Source organism: Protopterus annectens, chromosome 7.part1 (assembly GCF_019279795.1).
Source record: "Protopterus annectens isolate FY-2018-M chromosome 7.part1, PAN1.0, whole genome shotgun sequence".
Taxonomy (NCBI): Eukaryota; Metazoa; Chordata; order Ceratodontiformes; family Protopteridae; genus Protopterus; species Protopterus annectens.
In genome coordinates this window covers 51,718,516-51,742,034 of record NC_056740.1, presented here as the reverse complement: position 1 = coordinate 51,742,034, position 23,519 = coordinate 51,718,516, and the positions used below count along the sequence as shown (strand labels likewise).

Here is a 23,519-nt window from a genome sequence, read left to right as displayed (position 1 = left end):
AATATCTAGCACAGGGGGGGATAGCAAGGGGCCTGTTCTGAAGCAGTAAAAGAAAGTCTGAGCCTTTTCTTGGATTCTGAATAATCCTGGCTCTCCCAATGGAAATGCTCCCTCATTCTGTGCAAGGTTTCCCCAAAAAAAAAAAGAGTAATCCTCAGGAGGAGAGGCTGAAGGGATAGATTTCTTCAGCATCAGACTCCTCATAGGGAGGAAGAGAATATCCCTGTTCTGAAGAGGAATCAGAGGAAATAGAAACCTGGTCAGAGGAGTCAGCGTCTTGCCTAGGCCTTTTATCAGGAGGGGGATGGGAACCCCTGATCAAAGTAATTAGGTCCTCAGCCATTTTAAGCATCCATTTCTTTGGCATGGATGACTGTCCAGGAGAATGCTGTACTTGTTTCTTTGTCTTTAATGGTGTTTTAGACTTTGCCTTGGCTGCTGAAGTGCACTTGATAGTAAGCTGTGTAGGTCTGAAAACACCCTCAGAAGCCGATGCCTGCTCAGCAGCGCCAGACCCATCTGAGGGAATAGTTTCCGTAGCCCAATACCTTGAGTTTCCAAAGGCCTAGTTGTCTCCACATGGGAGTCGGAGGCAGCCTGCGACTCTGAGGTAGAGGGTGGCAGGGGCTGTGAAAGCGTCTCACTGAGAACCGGCGACTGGCCCAGAACAGGCTTCGTCTGTTTTGTACCTCGGATGCCCGTCCTTTTGTCTTTGTATTTTTTATGAATTCCGGTCGTCGGATGTTCCGACGGCATTATGTAGTTAAACCTTCAGCCAAAGTAATGTAAAGCAAAATCAAACCGACGCTTAATAATGCGTTGGTTGAATCTAGCACAAAACCGACAACTAGCAACGTCGTGGTCAGGGCCTAGGCAAGGAATACAGCAAGAGTGAAAATCCTTATGAGGTATTTGCTTCCCACAAAAGATACAATTGTTAACTTTTACTGACGTCGATCTGGAGCAAGAAAAAGTTTCCCCGATGGGGTACTTAGCTTTATTGAAGACTTCGGTTCTGAAATTCAATTTCGAAAATCTCAGGAGTCGGTCGACCGGCACTTGCGAACTGCTTTTGCTTCAGGCACCGCGCGGCAAGAAAGACTGAAGAAAATGGCGTTGGCTGCATCTTATATACCCCTGGCACACTGACGTCAGGGAAGAGGCAACAGCAACAGACGCCGGACGAGGACTTTGGGCTTGCCAGCAGGATAACCAAAGTGTAAAACTGCAACAGTGAAACACGATGAACACCAGACCTACCTTTGAAGAGTTAAGCTCCCACCTACCTCATGAGCACTAGTTCAAGTCCTGTGGCTGAGGTATGAAGCCACACACGCAGTCCCCCTGCTGAAACCTGTATAAATGATGTTCATCTTCTACCATTCTTTTGGTAGTAAAGTAGGCTAAGGCTAGACTTTCCCCCTCCAACATACCTGTGGGTGCCAAGGCTTAACAGCTTACACACAAGTGCAGCATGTCTTGCCCCTCCACAACACAATGAATAACCATGCTGGTGCAGGTCTTAAACTAATCTAACAGCCACAAGGACACTCGCTTTGTATTAAAGACACAACAGTACGAATTTTTCATTGTGCAACAGGACTGGCAGCCAAATTATGTGAGCTGCAGTAAAGTAATCATGGCTCCAGGGCTTATGCACCAAACAAATTCCACCACAGACTATAAAAGCAAAGATAAAGTTACAGTCATTGCTGAACAAAAGGATAAATTCTCGGAGTCCCTAGTGTTAGCTTGTTGTTTTAACAGACAACTACCTGTACCTTTACACTAAATCTCAAACATCACTTTTTACAAAAAAAAGTACATTTCCATTAAAAAAAAATCTAGGAAAGCATGTAATCATACAACCTAGCCTCTTCTGGATTGCTCAGATGACTCACCATACTATCCTGCTCTACAACCAAAGCTATATGCTCTCTCATTTCTACTACATATTCAGTTTACTAAATGTGCAATCAGCAAATGCTAACTTTGTTTTATACACATTTTTGCCTTCAATGACCAGCTGAACTGATTAATATATATACTAATAGCTCAAATCCCAAGCTCTGTTTCCTTACCTACATTTTCAGTAAGGCAAACAATACTATTCCCAAAAAATCTTGTGCAGCAAGAAATACCTAATTTGTAGGCAATTGATAATCCCCATCTATACACCTAAGAGACAACAATATTCTACCACTGCACTAGTAAATGTCTCCAATGTCACAACCATAAAAGAAAAATGTAAATTATTCAGGATTTTGACATTCAGCCAGTCTTGCTATCCCTTTATGTGACATTACCCTCCACCACAATAAGGTGCAGTCTGCTTCAGCCAAACAGAGCTATAGCTATTTACGCACCATTGCTCATTAGTAATCACACTAGTCTACTGTCATGATTGCCTCAGATATCTTCACATGCTATCTTTATGACAAAGAAAATTTTCCCTTGAATTTTGATTATCTTCAGACCCATATTTTCTATTAATTTGGAAAATTTCAGATAAAACAGCTCTGATAACGTTTAATAATGAAATGGCATTTTGCCTCGAATATCTGTCAGCATGAAGTCTAAAAATGTTTATGTACGATGAAAGCCTTCAAAAGACTATTTCATGCTTACCTATAGGGTTAGCAGCTGCAATAATAGTACATCGAGCTTGAAGAGAAGTGACTATGCCTGCCTTAGAGATGGAAATACTCTGCTGCTCCATGGCTTCATGAATGCTGGTTCGATCCTGATCATTCATCTGTTGGAATGAAAAACAAAAATTCTTAGTAAGTCTGTTGGCTCTAAAACACTTAAATGCCTACAAACCTTTATCAAAAATGTCCCACATTTTTTTTAAAGCCTGGAAGAACAAGGCATTCCTCAACAAACCACATCCAGACGACTCCAAATCCAGCTTCAGACCAGTGGCAAGTGGAGTACCACAGGGTTCAGTCCTGGGTCCTCTCCTGTTAGGTGTCTACTTTTCTGAAGTACAGGCCAACACAGAAAGTCTTTGGCTAACGAAGTTCGCAGATGACTGCAAACTAGGAGCCATAATCAAAACTCCAAAAGATGTGGACATCCTACAAAAGGGCCTTCCTGAGACAGATGCCTGGTGTCAAAGCCATGGCCTCAAGCTCTATGCCAAAAAGTGCATTGTCATTCCTTTTGGTAAAAACTCAGTACCCATGAACTACCACATAGGTGGTAGTCTACTTAACACTGAAAGTGTGATAAGAGACCTTGGAACACATGTGGACAGTAGTCTCTCCTTTGATAATCACACTGCCACAGTAGTCAGGAAATCCTTCTATGTGGCATACCTCATCACAAAAGGTTTCTCATCCAGGAAAAAAGAGGTCACTGTTCCCCTCTACTCATAACTCATTAGACCCATTATAGAGTACAATGCCCCTTTTGGTATGTACCTCACAAGACATCTACAACAACTGGAAAAGCCACAGAAATACCTCACAAAGAGGATTACTGGCCTCAAAGAGATGCCCTATGCAGACCGTCTCCAAAAACTGCAGCTTTACTCCGTTGCATATCGCCTACTCAGAGGCGATCTCTGCCTAACACACAAAGCTATGTCAAACCCAGAGCTTTTAGACACAAGCCACTTAAAGAAATCCCAATCCCTACGAGCTACACGCTCTAGGGACCTAAACCTCGTCACCACAATAAACAGAACATGCTGGAGGGATAGATTCCTGTCCCAGAGACTTCCCATACTCTGGAACAAACTACCTATCTATATCAAACAAAGCTCCTCATTAGCACTGTTCAAGAAAAATTTTGATTGGATGGGATATGTGAAATTCACCCCAGGGATCACTTCTGTGGCTCTGCTCGACAGTGGCACAGGAAAATAATTTTCTTGGGTGGCAAAAGCCAGGGTACCTTTGGCTAGGCTTATATAGGCCCAAGGGTCAATAGCCTAGTACCTACCTATGAACCTATAAATTAAATCCCTGGGTTAATTAACATCATGATGCTCTGCTTAGTAAACAGTCAAGTGGAGGACTGATATCAGGCTTTAAGGGCTTTGCGAACTAGACAAAAAAGTTTACCCATTTCTAAATCCATCTGAATTCAAACACAGCAATGTTTAAATGTTACATTGTTAAAGGACTGCTGAGCACGTTAAATGCTGCTCAAGTGTCTATTACATCAGACCTGTTTTTTCACAGAGGGGCTATGAAGACCTAAGGACCGTTCCAAATTCCATCAGTGCATGAAACAAACTGCCATATATCAGATGCAGACTGCTCACACATACAAAACAAATATCTGTATTTGTTACTCTGAGATAATATGGAAACAAATGTGAATATTTCTGTAATGCAGAAGAGCTGCTAAACTGGCAAAAACATGGAAGGGAACCCTACAAATCAAAAAGACTACAAATCAGAATTCTCCACAGAAGACAATCCCTTAACAACCTGCCCTATAGGGGGACAGCTTAAAAAACAAAAGCAGTTGAGATACTACACACATTTTACATCTAAAAAAGCAAGCAATCTGCACAGATGACAAATCTATGGGGGAAAAAAAAACATAGCTACTGCAGTACACTTATAATGCATCATGGGAGGGCAAAAAAACATAGCTACTGCAGTACACTTATAATGCATCATGGGAGGGCAACTAAAAGAAACATAAATGTATACTTGTGCTGCAGTCCTCATTTTTGGGATATCCTGGCCTGCAGCTGGCCAGTCTTCTTGACGACCCCCCCCCCCCCCCACTGCTTTAGCTAAAGTCCTTCCACCAAGACATGCATGATGGTATAAACTTATCAGCAGATTATCTTGAGATCTTTTTTGATGTGCAGTTAACTGTGTGTATGCTTTTCACTGCATCTGTATCAACTGGCCTACTTCAAGGAGCCAGCCAAGTATCCCAGATGGGTTTATTTCAGTTTGATAACTGGGTAAGTGGACCTCAGACTAAACACAGAGTTGTACATAGTACATTAACAAAATAAAGTTAACACATTTGCTATTTAGAAGTATACATGTAGGTGATATTATGCATTCAACCAGTAGTCACTAGCTATCTTTACATAAAGGTGTGACGATCTTCTCTACCTAAAAATTAACTTAATGTCCCATTTGGATTCGGACTCCAATGCAGTGAACAGTTTTGTTAAAGCTAGCAACTGTGTGAAGAATTTACTTCTCACACACCAAATATTTATATAATAAGACTGTTTTACCTTGGACCACAGAAGAACACAGATCTTGTCTGCACCGTGCATGTTTTACCCCAGGACAAATTAATGAGGTCTTGACATCTCACAGACAATGTCCTCAGTTTTTCAGAGCAGCAGTATCTGAAAAAGTAAGGCATCTGCTTTAGCCTAGGCTGGAAAGTGCCTCTTTCTAATCTCCCTCCTTAGGCTTCTACTGCTTTGTTTGCCCAGTTGGCTGGAAGCTTTAGAGGCTGGAGCTGGAGACAGGTATACGAGGCCTCTTCTGAAAGGTCAGATCCGAAGTATTTGTGAGAGTCCTTTGGCAGATTCAGACATGGTCTCCCTGAAACAAAGTTATTTGGAAGCGACAGCTGAAGGTTAGTGGGTTTTAAATCAAGTTATAGAAAATCTGTAGTCATTTTTTTTCATGATACTAATAGCATGCATCCCCTTGTAGGATTCATTGCTCTTTTGTGAATACTATAGGACTTGCGAAAAGGAATTAAAGTGTACCACAAAGGAGAGGAAGGCAGTCTGCTGCAACAGAGAACAAAATGTAGGGACAGAATGTGTTAAGTAGCAGTTAGTTTTGGAAAATCAGCAACAGCCGAGGCAGAGTAATGATTTTTTTTTTTTGTTACAACTTGCACATTTTGTTCCAGTATAGGAAAAGATGTTTAGAGAGAATTAGTACATGTGGAAGTCTGAACTGAGAGCTCCACAGACTTGTTTCTGAACATGTAATCTTATTCTACAAAACAAGGCATACATTTGAAGTTAGTGCTTTAATGGATCCAGTCAAAATGGTTTCAAAAGGCTCATTTAACAGTGTCTGTTTCAAAGTTTGAAGTAAGATGAAAAACAGTATATATCATAGGGTACAACTGTTACCAAAAATCAGATGAAATTTGGGACAAATAAAAGTAAAAATATGGAACATCTGGGAGATGTAAAAAAATGATTAAAAAAAGGTGTGGTGGGTCACTTTTTAAAGTTCAGTTATAGGTGAGAAATAATTTTACCCAAGTACGATTTGCCAAGATCTTTTGCTCTGATGTATTTGGAAACAAAACTATCTTACATAAATACTAAGTGGGTCACGATGTGAAATTAATGTATAACTGCACTGCAAATTTTGTAAATTGTTTATCTGCAAGTTTAAAAAGATTTATATGTGGTCTTTGCATTTACAAATGCTGGCTACTGTTTAAATTATTGCAGTGTTTAACTGAATTATCTGAATTTCCCCTACAAAAAGAATTAGAAGTTATGTACTTACCATAACGTTCCATCTGAGTAGGTGTATTCATTTGTCTGCAACCTGTGGGTTATGGATCCGATATCGGATCCGAACCGGCATGGTTTTCCAGCTATGGATCCGAGCTCTCAGCTCCTCCCCTCACCCATAATGCCCTGCTCTCCCTACATGACCTCAGATCAAGTTTGCCATAAATCAGCATACCCTATAAAGGGTAACGCACACTATGCAGGAAACTGACAAGGCCAGGGGGATAGGAGGGCGGGATGGTTGCAGACAAATGAATACACCTACTCAGATGGAACGTTATGGTAAGTACATAACTTCTAAATCTGAAGTAGGAGATTCATTTGTCTGCAACCTGTGGGACAGAGTCCCCAGCTACCTGAATCTTGGGCGGCTGTCATGGAAGGATATTCCGGAGTACCGCGGAGCCAAAGGATGCTCTACCTCTAGATGTAATATCCAACTTGTAGTGGGAAATAAAGGTATGGGATGAAGCCCAAGTGGCTGCTGAACAAATATCATCCAGAGGAATCCTAGCTTTAAAGGCTGCTGAGGTAGAAACTGACCGGGTTGAATGGGCATGTACTCCCTCAGGTGCGGGCCTCCCAGAAGCTTGATAAGCCAATAAGATGCATTGTGAAATCCAGCGTGATAAGACTTTGGAAATTGGTTTACCCAAATTAAATTTAGCAAAGGAAACGAACAACTGGTCAGATTGCCTATGACCAGCTGTCCTGTTTAGATAAAAACGAAGCTGCCTGTGAACATCTAAGGAATGTAGCTTGTATTCACCCTTGTTTTGATATTTAGGGAAGAAAACAGGGAGGTTAATGGATTGATTAATATTTGCTTCAGAAGCTACCTTAGGAAGAAAGGACGGGTTGGTCCTGAGGAACACACGGTCCGGATGAAAGACCAAGTAAGGAGGCTTGATGGACAAGGGGACAAGGCTTGAAGTTCCGAAACTCTCTTGGCCGAAGTAATGGCCACTAAAAAGGCGGTCTTGAGAGATAAAAATTTTAGGTCTACCGTGGCTGCAGGTTCGAAGGGGGGAGCGGTCAAGGCCTGAAGAACCAAAGAAAGGTCCCATGGAGGAACCGCTTGCTTTACAGGGGGCCTAAGAAGAAAAGTACCTTTCAGGAAGATTTTACACAATTTGGCAGACATCAGTGGATTGGAGTCATGACCAATATGATAGTGCGAAATTGCCGCAAGTTGTACTTTGACCGTGGAACTGCTGCTGGCACCATCATTAAAAGGAGTGGTTAGGAAGTCAAGCACCAGAGGAAGGGGAACTGTGAAGGGGTCTAGACCTTGCCGCTCCGCCCAAATGGAGAACCGTTTCCACTTGCTGCGGTAAACTTTCCTGGTAGATGGTTTATGAGCCGCTACCAGGATGGCCTTAACGGGAGATGAAATACCGGGAGTCCTGATCAGGAGTGGAACTGGAGCAGCCAAGCAGTTAGCTTCAAGTTGTCCAGATTCGGGGTTGGTAGATGGGACGGGTGAGATCAGATCCGGTATGGGATCTAGAATCCAAGGTGGATTCACTGAGTGAGACCTTAGGAAAGGGAAACAGATCTGTCGAGGCCAGAATGGGGCAATGAGAATCATTCTGCACCCCAACCGGGAGGCTTTCTGAAGAACTTGGAGCATCAGAGGCAAAGGAGGGTAAGCGTAAAGAAGACCGGGGGGCCAAGCATGCACCAGAGCATCTCTTGGGGTATCTCCGGTCGGAGGTATTAGAGCGAAAAAACTGTCGCACTTGGTGTTTAAGGGAGACGCAAAAAGATCGCAACAAGGAGTTCCCCACTGTGCGAAGATGCATTTCGCTACTTGAACATTGAGAGACCACTCGTAAGGGGAGAGAATGGTGCGACTGAGCTTGTCCGCAAGGATGCTGGACCGACCCGGAATATGCGCTGCGATGAGAAAGCGGTTGGTGGAGATTGCCCATTCCCCACACTCTCATGGCTTCTCGACAAAGAGGGTAAGACCTGGTTCCCCCCTGTTTGTTGATATACCAGACGACAAAATCGCAATAGTTCCCCAGGGAAGAAAGGCCTGAAGTGCTCGCAATGCTAAGAGCACTGCTCTCATCTCTAGAACATTGATATGCAGTAAGGTCTCTGAATCGTTCCACGTGCCTTGGACCGTCCGGCCTGCAAAATGCCCCAACCCACCCGAAGCGGGAGGCGTCTGTGGTCACCGTGGCGAGAGGGGGAGAAGCACAAAAGTTGCGGCCTCTGTGGAGATCTTGGGAGTGGAGCCACCACAAGAGGGACCGCTTGCATGCCTTGCTGATCGCTATGGGATGATGCATAGGGAGAGAGCAAGATAAGACCACTGAACTAGGAGTGTCCACTGAAGGACCCACATATCGAGCCTGGCGAGAGGTAGAAGAGCTATCTCTGCTGCCATGGACCCGAGCCCTCAGGACCAATTCCACCAGAACTGGAGTGGAGGATGGCCCGCACCTGGAGCTGTAGATTTTGAACTCTGTCCGCAGTGAGGAAGGCTCTCAATTGTCTCGTGTCTAACCTGGCCCCTATAAAATCTATGAGCTGCGTAGGGGCTAGGTTGGATTTTTCTGCATTTATCGTGATGCCCAGGCGGGGAGCTAGATGGAGAAAGGAGTCTCGCGCCAATAACAGTAGATGCCTTGTTGGGGCGGTAAGAAGCCAGTCGTCCAGGTATGGGAAGACCTGTACCCCCTGAAGCCTCAGGTGGGCCGCTACCACTGCTAATACTTTGAACACCCTGGGGGCTGTGGTGAGACCAAAGGGAAGGACCCTGAATTGGTAGTGACTGGCTCCCAGCCGGAAGCGAAGAAACCTCCTGGAGCGTCTGTCCATTAGAATGTGGTAGTACGCGTCTTTGAGGTCTATAGAGCACATCCAATGATTTTCTCCCAGAAGGGGGAGAATGGACTGCAAGGTAACCATTCGGAACTTCTCCTTGGGAACTGCCAGGTTTAAGAGTGACAGGTCTAAAATTGGTCTTGGGTCCCCCGTCTTTTTTGGCACTAAAAAGAACCTGGAGTATAACCCTGATCCGATCTGGTCTGGGGGGACGGGCTGGATGGCTCTTTTCTTCAGCAGATGGCCAATTTCTGCCAAAGCGGCCTCCCACTGACCGGGTGGAATGGCGGGGAGGGACTTTAATTTTGGGATGTGATGAAACGGAATGCGGTAACCTCTGGATATGATGCGGAGGACCCAGCGGTCTGACGTTATGTACTCCCATGCCGCTAGGTGCTCCGAGAAACGCCCCCCGACTGCCTCCAGAGTGGAGCAGCCGGGCAACCCTTCAGGGCTGCTGCACGGGCCGTTCAGAGAAAGGTTCTCTGGACCCGAAGTTCCTGGGAGCCCCTCTGCCCCTAGGGCGGCGTCCTCCCTGTCCTCCTCTGCCACGGAAGGACTGGTTGCCCTGAGCGGGTTGGGACTGCTGCGACTTCCGGAACCACATCTTCTTTTGGCCCTTTTGGTTCCTAGAATAGGACCTCTGGGGCACCGAGAAGCGGATTCCGACGGCAGACCGCGTCTTCCCGTCCTTCTCGCTCTGGGTCAAAGTATCATGAACCGTTTTGACAAAGGGCAGAACCATCGAAGGGAGCGCTCACGAATGACGCCTTGAAGGGCTCCATGAAATCACAATGGCGGAGCCAGGCCTGTCGTCTAGTAGCTAGGCCTGCCCCTGCAGCTCTAGCGGCTCCCTCCGTAGCATGGGACAGTAACCGCATAGAGGTATTAGTCACGGACCTGAGAGTGGCCATACGGGTGGAGTTTTGTCCTCCTCCGACATGGACTCTGGGGGGGATGCAGCGTATTCTTTAATAAGATCGCGCTGCATCCTAATCACATGTGCCAAATAGTTCAGCGCCCTCACTGAAAAGGTCGCTGAACTAAACATTCGCTTCCCCAAATGGTTCATCATCCGAGACTCCTTGCTCGGGGGATGGACTGAGGGACTCTCCTGAGCAAGTTCCCTCTTGGTGGCTGCCGCAGTCAACATGGCATCTACTGGAGGCCCCTTGCTCCAGTGGGCACGGTCAGCCGGGGGACTAAGGATGCAGTCTGGCCTTTTTGGGATTGGCTCCACGGTGTCCGGTTCCTTCCACGCCCTGGTGGTAATCAGGTCCACCAGGGGGTCGGCAGGAGGGGACACCCAAGAGGTAGATGGGCCCGCTTCGGCCTCCAAGAACACGGACTCGTCCGAGGAAGACTTGGGGGCAGACCACCCCCCCCTTATGCGAAGCATTTCCATGATGTCTCCAAAGGAGACATCCTCGGGGGGTGATCTTGGGGAGCCTTCCCCTTCCTCCAAATCCGTGTCTTCTGTGAGAGACTCGGGGGAATCTGTGCCTCCTTTTGCACGTATGCTTGCGAGGGACATCTTCAGGGGGGCTGTCCGAGGACCCCTCGCAAGCGGTGTCATGTTCCAGAGGAACAACTTGGGGCAAAGGAGCGGGCTGTCCCAGTGGCCGGATGGTGGAAGCCTGGCCCAGTGCAGATGGAGTGCGGGACGGAGCCGAAGCAAGTGCCGGGGGTCCGAAAACCCTCAACAGGGCCCTCTCCACTACATCAAAAGCAGAGGGGGAGCCAACCTCGACCAAAGGATCCGATAATCGGCTCCCCCTCGGATCCGAAGCACTCTGATCCGAGGGGGCAGTGCGCTCAGACACCGACGGCGCCGAAGGAGCACTGATCCCCCCGGATCCGAAGCTCGGATCCAGGCTCCGAGAGGTCGGATCCGAAGCACTCGAGGGCAGGGTCGGATCCGAAGTACCCAGTACTATCGGCGCCGACCCACCCCCGGCACCGAAGCTGCTCGGCTCCAATCGCTCCGAACCCGGGTAGCGGGTCGGAGAAGGAGATATAGGTTTAAAGAAAGGGGTCGAGCTCCCCCCCAGAGGGGGGGGGGGGGAGAGGCAGGAGCACTCCCATCTGCATCTGGGCCTGGATGAACCTTCTCATCATCCGGTCCAGATCAGCATCAGATAGTAGATCTCGACGAGGCTACCGAGGTAGGCCTTGAGTGCCTTCTCGATAGCCTCGACGGAGATCGGGTCTCCTCCTCCTCAGGTCCCGGTGAAAAGCACACTGGAGACCGGAGCCAAAGAGGGGGAGAACCAGCAGACAAGGAGGCCGGAGGAGAAGCCCGCTTGGCAGGCGGGGCCGAAACAGAGGTCTCGGCCCGCCGCTTATGGTGCTTCTCCCTCCGGTCCTTTTTTCTTGCTTCCCTCTCCTCCAAACCACTAGAGGGAGGTTGAGTCCCCGGTGGAGGAGGGGGAGCAGGAGATGAGGGAACCGTAGAAACGGTACCCCCTGAAGGAGCGGTAGCCGAAGCAGAGTCCGGGGGCAAAAGACCCGCCAGGACCAGCTTCGACCTCCGCTCCTTCAATGCCCTGGGGTTGAACCCTGCACAAATGGAACATCCAGAAGTGAGGTGTTCAACCCCAAGGCATCGAACGCACCAAGTGTGGGCATCAGCAGGAGAAAGCTTATGGCCACACTCGGAGCATTTCGAGAAGAAAGCCTTAGGGGGGGGGGGTCGGACATCCTAAGGACACTACTACTACCTTTTTTTTTTTTGAAAAATAAAATAATAAGGGCTAACTAGCCAAGCAAACACAGGCCCAAACACACACTACGCACCAGCGAGGGGAGGGATAACTAAAGTTATAAAAGTTATTAAAACTTAAAAAGTTTAAGCTACAAGGATGGGGAACCTACAACTTTCATACAAAGCTAACTAAAAAAATATCAAATTTAAGACTTTAAAGTGAAAAAACAACCACTTAGCTGAAGAGCTCTGAATTCCAATCTGGTCACCAGCGCGGCAGACTAGATCTGAGGTCATGTAGGGAGAGCAGGGCATTATGGGTGAGGGGAGGAGCTGAGAGCTCTGATCCATAGCTAGAAAACCATGCCGGTTCGGATCCGATATCAGATCCATAACCCACAGGTTGCAGACAAATGAATCTCCTACTTCAGATCATCTTGTAAAGAATAGATCTGCTAAATGCACAGCTGAGATACCAGATTCTTGTGGACGTAAAACTTTACATTCAGGTTTTTCCTCTCGCTGTCTCTTACAAATTCTGGGTGCATCTTGTAAAGGTCCACTGGTCTTCACTTCCTAACCTGGATGGCAAAGAACGGGGGTGCCTGCAAACTTGCATGTGTAACTGAGTAAGCATAAAGGGAGGAAAATGTATAGAATTAATCATTACTGGGGGCTTCTGTCAGCATTATTACCTGCCCTAAGTTCAGATAAACGGTCAACTCTCAGAGCAAAACAAAAACACCAGAACTGAAGCGCAAGCTGCCAAACTCCAAACCAGGCAATCATGACTGAAACCCCATTCGAACACAAAACTCCAACGTGAAGTGAAGAGTCCCAATCTACCTGAGGGATGGAATACAAGCCTTACTAACCCTAGTATCAGTGCCAAACAAGTCTGCACTGATGTAAAGACACGACCACAGAATCCAGAGAACAGCAACCCTCCTGATCCTGACACACAAGCCACTGACGCTCCTTTTAAATAACTAAGCCAACAGATGCTAACCTTGGAGGAAGCCCATCTGCAAATCTGCTGACTTGACAAGAGCACTTTTTGGACTGGGAATAGACAAATGGTCTTGTGAGAAGCACAAAGCTGCTGTGAAACTAGGTAAAACAAAAGGAGCCTCTACCTAACCTAAGAAATGTGGAGGGTGGAACAGATTTGGCCAGACTTGAATTAGGATAACTTGCACCACCAGCCTGCTTTATCAAGTTTTAGTTCGCTACTGCAGGATCAGACTGATTTTAAAGAAAGTGGCTCGGGAGAAGAAAAATTCAGCAGACATACATTAGACAAGGATTACACATGCACTGTTTTACCACAAAAGGTTCTGAAAAATAGTAGCAATCCTGGACTCTCCACAGCGGGAGAAAATGGCTCTCCATGACACTTGTTCTTCATCTTTCAAACTGGAATGGGCAAGTCACACCTGCTACTCACTGCAAGTATTGCCATAGAATTTCTCTTGCATTACTTGTTCTCATTTCTCTGTGCATAACCTATACAAGTCAATACAACTGTAGGGGATGGCAGCACAAACCTCAATGTATCCTAACAGGTCTTCTCCGTTAGTTCAGTACAGGTAAACCTAAATGTGGCAATAAAGACTGAAGCCAGACAGGAAGATGAAAGAGCACGTTACTTGCATTTGGCTAAATATATCTGTCCTTGCACTTGGCCAAAGAATCTTTCCCCAACCCAACTGTACTAATGTTAAAATAAACTTGACATCAGCACTCAAATGCTGCTCTCCAAGATAGAACATATATAGCAAGCGACTGTCATATGGAAGCATTTTACTGTATTTGCCCCTTTTAATATTTTTGGTCCCTCTATCCTCCACTGGTGATACCCGCCCTTTATACTCTATTAACCTTGCAGAAGCCTCAACCTTCCTCACAACATATACAAAAGTCTTCTTACAGAGAGGTTCCTCACCCAAATAATCCTCCAGCTTTCGAACAAGCTCTCTTGCACATCGAATGGTGTAAAACATTGGCCTCCTTTGCTCTGACAATTTGATAGGTAACCACCAATTTAGTCCTCAGATAATCAGTATTGCCCTCATTCAGCAGGGTGGCAAATCCATCCACTGAACACCCTGGTTCACACGGCTAGATTCTATATGGTCACACAGCCACCTGTCTAAAAGCCAGAGAACTCATTCAATCCTCTGTGGTTAGTGAAGTCCTGACGCATTCCTTTTGAATGGTGGGCCCTCTCTCAGGGACAGAGTGACTTGTAGAATCTTCACAAAATGGATTTCACCTCCCCACTTTAAGACCCAGAATCATTCAAGTAGCATGTATTATACAAGTCAGCCAGGGTCTGGGAGTTTTAGATATGGTAAGGAAGGGAATCCACACTTAAAAGGACATCACCACAGATAGCACCTGCACTTCTGGTCTGATTATCCTCCACAGACACCACATGGTAGCTCATCTTTACAGGACAGGAGATTCATGCTCTAGCATTCACCATGGCAAATTCAAAACTATAAACAGAAAGAACCCACTCCTTACCACTCCCACATAAAAATGAGCTTATGAAATCATACAGTCTCACCAACTCATTCTGGGCTCCTCTAGCACCAGACCAGTTAAACAAAGGACATTTTCAGTGAGGGAGACATTCCTTTATGACAATGAGCTGGGGCCACAGCTGTACTTTTAACTTCATTTGCAGAAACTACTTAGGAGGGAAAACAATAGCTGCCTGAACTACAGTAAATGCAGACAGACTGTGCAAACTAAGAACAAGCATCAAGCAGACTACTGGATGCACATCAAATAAAGTGCATTACAAATCAACTTAACTTCTTTCCTTACGTGTTAAGCTAAACATACTATGCAAGAGTGCGAAGCCATAAAAAGGCAAGGTCACAAACCTATGGTGTGTGCACAGTGTGCTAGGAGAGGGAGAAGAAAATTACAATTAGGATGACAAAAACCTGTTTTCTATCCAAAATATAACGAAAGGAGGAAAAACAAAACTCAAAGATGCAGCCTGGTGCCATTTCAGAGATATGTATGTCAGACACCATGACACCTCGTGAGAAGGTTGTCAGGCAAGGCACTATAGGGGAAGAAAGGAGGTTGCAGCCTAGGAAAGTCTCTAGTGCCAAAAGCCTCAAGTGCAACCAGTCAATGAAGCTGTACCTCACTGTGAATAAGTCAAGGTGCATCCACCATACTACAGTTATAAACATGCAGCCTCCCCAGTAACTCCAAGAATATGAAGTCTGAAAAATAATTCCATATTAATACATGTGAATCAATTTCATCAAGCCAGCCAATCACTTTCAGGTATCAGTCATTTCAATAATGTATTGTGCACCCCAATTCAAGACACAAATGTGTCAATCTTGAACAGTTAATTTAAAAAGCATGGTGACTTCGGAATTAAGATCCATCTCACAACTCCAAGGTCTGGGGTTCAATCCTGATCTCCTCTATCTGTGCAGCTCTTCCAGTGTATGTACTGCTTTTCTCTTGGTACTCCATTTCCTCCCAAAGACATGACTGGCCTTTAAATGTTCCATATAATGCATTTACCGTTGCAGCCCAGGTTGTGGCTGGAAACAGCCTGATATGACTTGTTCATTTATACAGGTAAATAAAACCAGACTATGACCTCACCCTCAGAAAAAAACGCACAAATATTTATCCCTTCTCCTAGCAGGTCAGGCAAAACAGGACAATGAAGGAGACCTCCTCATCTCTTTCAAACCAACCATACAACATCCTGAACGTGCACATTTGCTTACTAAATATGATCTCTAGCAGCCGGATAGCTGTAGACAAAAGAAAAGGCACCATAACTAGTTGCACACCTACTACACTAGTACAGAAGCCCAGAATAGGAGCTGGTGTAGCTGCACACAATCACAGAGGCATTATAAACTAAGTGGTGCGCTCCATTACAACAGTTAAGCAAGCAAACTCAATTTCAGTTCTATGCTACTGAATCTGTTTTAATCTATAATGAGAACTGCCATGGTCCAACTCTTCTACCTCTCAGGTTTTTCAGCATTGCTGTGAGAATTCTGCAAAAAAAATACTCCATAAGAAGCAAAAAGTACAGTTGCGTACACTTACCATAAATGTAGATGTTAGAGTGTATTCACTGTTGCAGTCCAGATTTGTGGGATTTCCTGTTGTGAAAGCCCTTGGCCGGCCTGACTGCCAAAGTAAAAGTCTCCCTCCTCCCAAGGCTGGCAGACATCCTACCCAGACATCAGTAGGTCTGGGTATAAAGAGAGCCAGCAGACACCATGACATCAGTTTTTTCTTGCCCCTTCGAAGGTAGAAGCCCCCAGGATGAACCATAAGCAAGGGTCAAAGGTAGAAAAAGTGCCTTCCAGGGTCACCCAGGGGGTCCTCTAGTTAGTGAAGATACAAGCAGACTACTACTGTAAGGGGAAGGAGGGAAAGAAAGTACACTCTAATATCTACATTTATGTTGTGTACACTACAGTACTAGGTTCATGTTTCACTGTTGCAGTCCAGACTCATGGGATGATTCCCAAAGCGGAGATGAGGGAAGGTAGTTTATGGAGGAGAGATAATACCCTACAAGACAGCAGTGGCAAATCCTGCTCTAGACTTGAAGGCTGACAAGTGGTAGTGTTTGGTAAAGGTATGTACAGATGACCAGGTAGCAGTTCCCAAAATGTCTTTGGTAGGTACTCCTTTCAAGGAAGGTAGCAGTGGCACTAATACAGGGAGTCCTTACAATTTTGGAAGGCTTTTCACCATGACTATAACAAAAGGAAATACAGATCCACTTGGAGATGGTCTGCTTGGAGACTGGATTCCCTTCAGAACCAATGGCAAAGGACACAGAGCTGGTCTGATTTTCTGAAGGATTTAGTTCTGTCAACATTTTGATTTTTGGTACCAGCAGGGACTCTGAGGGTGGACAGATCTCAAATAAGGTGCCAAGAGCCCTCCTTTCTGGACACCAGGAATAGCCTAGAATACAACCCCTTCCTTATTTGGTGTTCTGGTACTGGTTCCACTGAGGCCTGTGAGCACAGGTTGTAAACCTGAGAAAGGGCTTCTGCTCTTTGATTTTGTGGAATATCCGGGTAACCTGAGCATGTTAATGGCTTTTTGAAAGTGATCTTGTAACTGTCGAAGAACTTTCAGAACCCACTTGTCTGAAGTAATGAGGGACCAATTTTCTTTGAACAGGAATAGCCTTCCTCCTATCTTTTTTGGAGAGAGTGGTGGGGTGGGTAGGTGAAGAGAGTCATTGTTGCTCTCTGCCAGGGACCTGTGACCTAGAACTCCCCTGCCTGAGGGTTCCAGTGTCTGGGTCTCTGTGACTGATGTGGCCTTTGAGGCCTTTCCCTCCACGGTTTTTTATGGCTGCTTTTTGATTGCGAGGGAAAGGACCAGTGTTTAGTGGGAAAACTCCTACTAAACCTTGGAGGAAGCCCTTCACAGTTTGCATAGATTTTGCTTCATCTTCCACCTTTTTTAGCATAGCCTCAGCCTTTGGCCCAAAATTGATGTCCTTATCCAGGGGGTGCATCTAAAAGTTTGGATTTGACATGGTCTGGTAGGGTCCATTCCCTAAGCCAAGCATGCCTTCTAATGACAGAACCACATAAAGCAGCTCGGCTAGAGGCCTCCATAGCATCATCATAGCTGCAGTGTAATGGGTGTCTAGCCACCTGGGAGCAGGAATGGCAAAGGTCTAACAATTCTTTGGAAATGTTCTTGTCCTCCAAGGAGGATATATTTTCTTTATTTTATTTAAGATAACTTTGTTGGCATTTTATCATTTGAACCTGGCAATTAAGGGCCCTCATGGCTAGGGTAACAGATGTGTAGACCTTATTACCAAACCTATTAAGGGGTCTGCTTTGTCAGCAGGTAAAGGGATCTTTGAAGAACTGGCTCTTGCTCCCTTGGAACCACCTCTGGGTCTATAGAGGGTTTTTTGAAGAGGTATTTCAGTCCAGCACCCTGTAAAACCAGTCTGGTTTGAGGGGCTGGAGGTAGAGAATCTAGATTCAAGGAGAGTCTCCATAAAAATATCCTCTACCACCTCCAATACAAGAGGAATAGCCAAAGGTTTGTGTTCCAGGAGGTAAAGAAAAGTACAGTTTTGTACCTACCATAAATGTAGATGTCCGATAGGTATGCATCTGCAGTCATCACATATGGGTTGTCCTGCCTCAGGCAGCCCTTCGGTCGGCCGGATTCCAAAGTCTGGGTCTGGCCTCGGCTGATGTCGCATCAGCCGACGCCATTTTCCTCAGTTTTTCTTGCCCCAGATGCCAGGTGCCCTCTAAGGAAGGCTAAAATTTGGAGGTATGCATTGCAAAAAGAAATCCAAACATACACAGTACTATAAAAAAACAAATACACCATAATAGATCCCCCCAGCTAGCTATAAGAGGGGTAAGTACCAAAGAAGTATACCACAGAGGGGAAGGAGGGAGGGTAAACCTGACTGCAGATGCATACCTATCGGACATCTACATTTATGGTAGGTACAAAACTGTACTATGTCCTTCAAGGATGCATCTGCAGTCAACACATATGGGTAGAATACCATAGCCAATCTGGGGGTGGAGGTACTAAGTAAAGGATGGTGTAGTTAAGATACCCTGCAGGACTGCCGTAGCAAAGCCTGCTCTGGATCTGGAGTATAAAGGTAAATTGTAATGCTTGGCAAATGTATGCACGGAGCTCCATGTAGCAGCTTCTAAAATGTCCTTGGTAGCCACCCCTCTTAGGAAGGCTGTGGTGGTGGCTGTGGCTCTCGTGGAATGAGGTCTAATGTTAGCTGGCACAGTTTTTCCATGAAAGGAGTAACAGAAACTAATGCAATTTCCTATCCATTTTGAAACTGTCTGTTTGGAAATTGCTTTTCCTTGTGCCCCAGCAGCATATGCTACAAACTGGTCAGTCTTTCTGTAACTTTTAGTTCTGTTCAAGTAGTAGCGCAATTGTCTGTGTATGTCCAGGGTGTGCAGAAGTTTCTCCCCTTTATTTTGTGGTTGTGGGAAGAATGTAGGCAAGTGAATAGCTTGGTTCAAAGATACCCTGGATACCACCTTTGGCATAAATGTAGGATTGGTTCTTAAAGAAACTCTGTCCTGATGAAAGATAAGAAATGGCTGCACTGCCATTAAAGCTTGCAACTCAGATACTCTTCTTGCTGAGGTTATGGCCAGAAGGAAGGCAGTTTTCCAAGACAGAAACTGTAGATCTGCCGATGCTGCTAGTTCAAAGGGAGAAAGTGTTAGTTTTTCCAACACGAAGTTAAGGTCCCAAGTAGGTAGAGGTGGTTTCCTTGGAGGATTGATGTTTTTGATTCCTCTTAGAAACTGTCTCAGGAGAGGATGAGAGAAGACAGGTGGATTAACATTGTATTCTGCTGAAATTGCTGAGGCATGTATCTTAATGGAAGAGTAAGACAGGCCATTGTGGAACAATTCTGCCAAATATTCTAGTATATGTACCATGTTCATCACTGTCACATCTAGGCCCTTTGTTGTGTTCCAAGTGTGAAATCTTTTATGCCTTCCTTGTGGAAGGCCGGCGAGCTTCCATAATAATATCCTTCACTCTCTGGGATAGGTTATCCTGGGGAGGAGTCATGGTATTCTCCAGGCAGTTAACTGCAAGGTTTTCAGGTTGGAATGCAGAGTCTTGAAATTGTTCTGCGTCAGTAGGAGTGGCCATAGGGGGAGAGGCCACGGTTTAGTCTGTGACATGCTCTTTAACAGTGGGTACTAGTGCTGTCTTGGCCAGTTTGGAGTTATCAGAATCACTCTTGGCTGCTCTGTCCTGATCTTCAGTAAGACCTTGGTCATTAATGGGAGAGGTGGGAAAGCATACACTGTTAAGAGTTTTCCAGCTGAAAGAGAGAGCGTCCACTTTCCATGCTTGTGGATGGTGTGTCCTTGAGCAGGATTTCTTCAGTTGATGATTGTGGGGGGAAGCGAACAGATCTATTTCCGGCCTTCCCCATGATTGTGTTACGAGTAAGAAGATGTCTGGGTGCAGCATCCATTCGTGTGCATCCATGGTAGTTCTGCTTAAGCTGTCTGCCAGCATACTGTCTTTCCCTGGCATGAACTGGGACTGCAGCTGTATATTGAGTTTCAAGGAAAGTACCCATAGATTCATTGCCAGTCTGCAAAGAGGGTAGGAATGGGTGCCTCCTTGCTTGTTTATGTACCACATAACTGTGGTGTTCTGTCCTTATGAGCAGGTGGCCTTGATGAAGGAAAGGTTTGAAGGCCTCGATTGCGTGCATCACTGCCAGCATTTCCTTTTGGTTTATGTGCATGCGCAGCTCTCTGTGACCATAGCCCTTGGATACATCTGCCCTCCATGTGCGCTCCCCAACCTTGGTCTGAAGCGTCCGTGGTGATGGTTTGGTTGGCTCTTGGCTTGCTGAAGGGCAACCCACTGTTCGACTGGCAGGCTTGAGCCCACCACAGAAATTCCTTTTGTAGGCATGGAATGAGTGGGATCAAAGTTTCCAAGCTGTGGCTGTGCTGAGTCCATAAACTCCTTAGGTACCATTGTAATTTTCTCATATGCAGCCTTGCTTGTGGAATCAGAAGAATGCAAGATGCCATGTAACCCAGGGCCTGCAGGATTTTGCTTGCAGTCAGCTGAGTTTGTCTTGTCAGATTCTTGAAGTAATCTGGTAGTTTTTGTTTTTCTTCTGTGAGAAAGGCCATTTGGGTGGTTGTGTCTAGATCCGCACCCAGAAAAGTTATTCTTTGGGATGGAACAAGTTTGATTTCTGGATGTTGACTGTATATCCCAAGGCCTGTAGTAGGTGGATGGCATAGTCCAAGTCCTTTAACAAAGTTTGCTTGCTGTCCGCTTGTATAAGGCAGTCGTCCAGATATGGGTAGATTTGAATCCCCTGAAGTCTGCAGTGTGCAATTACTGATGCCAGGCATTTCGTGAATACTCTGGGCGCAGTAGATAAGTCAAAGGGCAATGCTGAAAATTGATAATGCTCTGACCCTGCAAGAAATCTGAGGTGTCTTCTGCAACTTTGTCGAATAGGGACATGCAGGTATGCCTCCTTGAGGTAGAGTCACCAGCCAAGACCCCTTGCCCAGCATGGGAAGGAGTTGCTGTAGAGTCAGCATTTTGAATTTCGACACAATGAGGTAAGTATTCAGTGCGGACAAGTCGAGAATAGGCCTCCATTGATTTTCTTTTCTTGGAACAAGGAATAATCTGGAGTAAAATCCTTGGCCTTGTTCTGTAAGAGGTACCTTTTCTATGGCTTTCATTTGCATTAAGTTGGTAATTTGCTTCAAAGCCTCTGCCCTCTGATTTGGTGGCAGGTCTGGCATGCCTTTTCTTCTTGGCAATGTGTGGAAATGGAACCTGTATCCTTTGACTATTTGCAGTGTCCATGTGTCCCTTGTAATCCTGTGCCAATTTTTTGAGAATAAAGAAAGCTTTCCGCCCAAAGGTGCTTCTAATTGAGCCCTGGTCGGCGGAGTCAAAATAAAGTCATTGAGTCTGTCCTGGTGTAGCAGTTGTAGTTCCTGCACTACCTCTCTGGTTGGGAGGCTGCCACTGACTGCCTCTGTAGGAGCCTCTAGCTTGCCCTCTACCTCTGGCACGCCTATTCCTGCCTCTCTGAGATCTGTCTGAGTCTGGAAAGGACCAATTCTTAGTAGGCCAATTTCTGCTGAATCTCTGTGGTTGGACTTGCAGAAAGTCTTTGACTTTACACAGATTTTGCCTTTTCTTCAAATTTCTTTAAGACCCCTTGAGCCGTGGAACCAAATAATTTTTGCTTTTCCATAGGAGCATCCAAAAGCTTAGCTTTAACATGGTCTGGCAGAGATTGTTCCTTCAGCCAGGCATGCCTACGTATAACTGCACCTGTCATAGCTGACCTACATGAAGCTTCCAATGCATCATAACCACACTGCAAGAAATGGTTACTAACCTGCTGGGAGTTATGTACCAGATCCTGAAGGGATTTGCGATCAAGGGGTTCAGTAGAAGACAGTTTCTTATGCAATTCATCTAGCAAATACTCTTGGTACTGTATCATAGGAAATTGACAATTTAATGCCCTCATGGAAAGAGTTGCAGAAGTATACACTTTCTTACCCCATCTCTCTAATGCTCTGGACTCCCTTTCAGAGGGTAGAGGATTTTTAGCAGTGGCAGCTGCAACCCCTTTTGGGCCCTGGGAAATAGTTTCTGGATCAGCAGAGTGGGCCTTGTACAGGTGTAGATGCGAGTCCGGGACCCTGTAGTACCTGTCAGGTTTGGCAGGAGCCGGAGGGAGAGTCAGGGGCTGTACTAGCAACAGAGTACACATCATCAATGACATTCAAAACAGGAGGTATAGCTAAAGGCCTATGCTGAGGTAAATGTAAAAAGGTCCTTAATCTCTTTCGAGAATCAGAGAATTCCTGACCCTGCCATTGACAATGTTCTCTGAGTGTAATGTCTCTCCAAAGGAAAACTCTTCAGGAGGGGAGGCCGAGGGAAGATTCTTCAGCATCAGAATCCTTGTAGGCCGAATAAGCCTCCTCCTGGTGGTCTGACAGAGCAGAGCCATCAGTGGACTCATCTGAGGAGTGGGGGTCAGAGGGCTCAACCTGGGCTTTTTGTCTGGGGGTGGTTGAGAGCCCCTGTCCGGATGAGGTTGAGAACCTGTAATTATTGAGATAAGATCCTCCGCTAGGCTAAGAATCTGTGAGCCAGTAGAAGGTCTCTGAGAGGAAACCTTGGGAGGCAAAGCTTTAGTAAGTTTAGCAGCTTTAGCCCTAGAGAAAGCCTTAATGGACATGGATGCAGGGGGTCTGGCTGCACCACATGCAGGAGTAGACTTGTCTAAAGGAATGGTGTCGAAAGGTTCCTGGACACCGGTTTCAGTAGGTAATTCAATAACCGACTCGGCCGGGGCCTCCGGGGCCGAGGTAGTCGGTTGTGCGGTTTCGGTAATAGGAAGCACCAAGGACTCTGTTTCAGCCGAGACCGAGACACTCGCGGTAGGCCTGACCGTGGTTTCAGCCGAAACCGCGGCCCGCGTGTCAGTCCTTGTTCTTCCGTTTAACTAAATGCGAAGTCGGAGTCTCCGACGGCATCTTGTAAGCAAAAGTAGCCCCAAAGAATTCCTCTGCAAACTCTGACGTCTAAGAGTTCGTCGGTTGAAGGAAGCACAGGCTGAACAGGCCGAGACGTCATGGTCTTGGCCTAGGCAGGGGAGGCAGTAAGAGTGGAAATCCTTATGAGGTATTTGTTTTCCACAAGTTAAACAGTTATTAACTTTATCGGACATCGGCTGAGGCAAGAATGAGTCCCCAACGGGGTACTTAGCTTTTTCGAAGTCTTCGGTAGCTGAATCACAGGAGCTGGCCGACCGGCACTTGCGAACTGCTTCGGGCACCACGCGGCAAGAAAGACTGAGGAAAATGGCGTCAGCTGATGCTTTTATACCCCAGACGCTCTGACGTCGGGGAAAGTGCG

At 46.0% G+C, this 23,519-nt stretch overlaps 1 protein-coding gene across 1 annotated transcript in view; it reads right to left on the bottom strand.

Moving 5' to 3' along the window:
• The window catches only part of MCM2 (minichromosome maintenance complex component 2), a 340,582-nt gene that overhangs the window by 62,151 nt on the left and 254,912 nt on the right, over window positions 1–23,519 (bottom strand). The window contains exon 11 of the mRNA XM_044078541.1: window positions 2,629–2,755. Within this exon, the coding sequence (XP_043934476.1) occupies window positions 2,629–2,755 (127 nt within the window). The remainder of the gene's footprint in view (window positions 1–2,628; window positions 2,756–23,519) is intronic.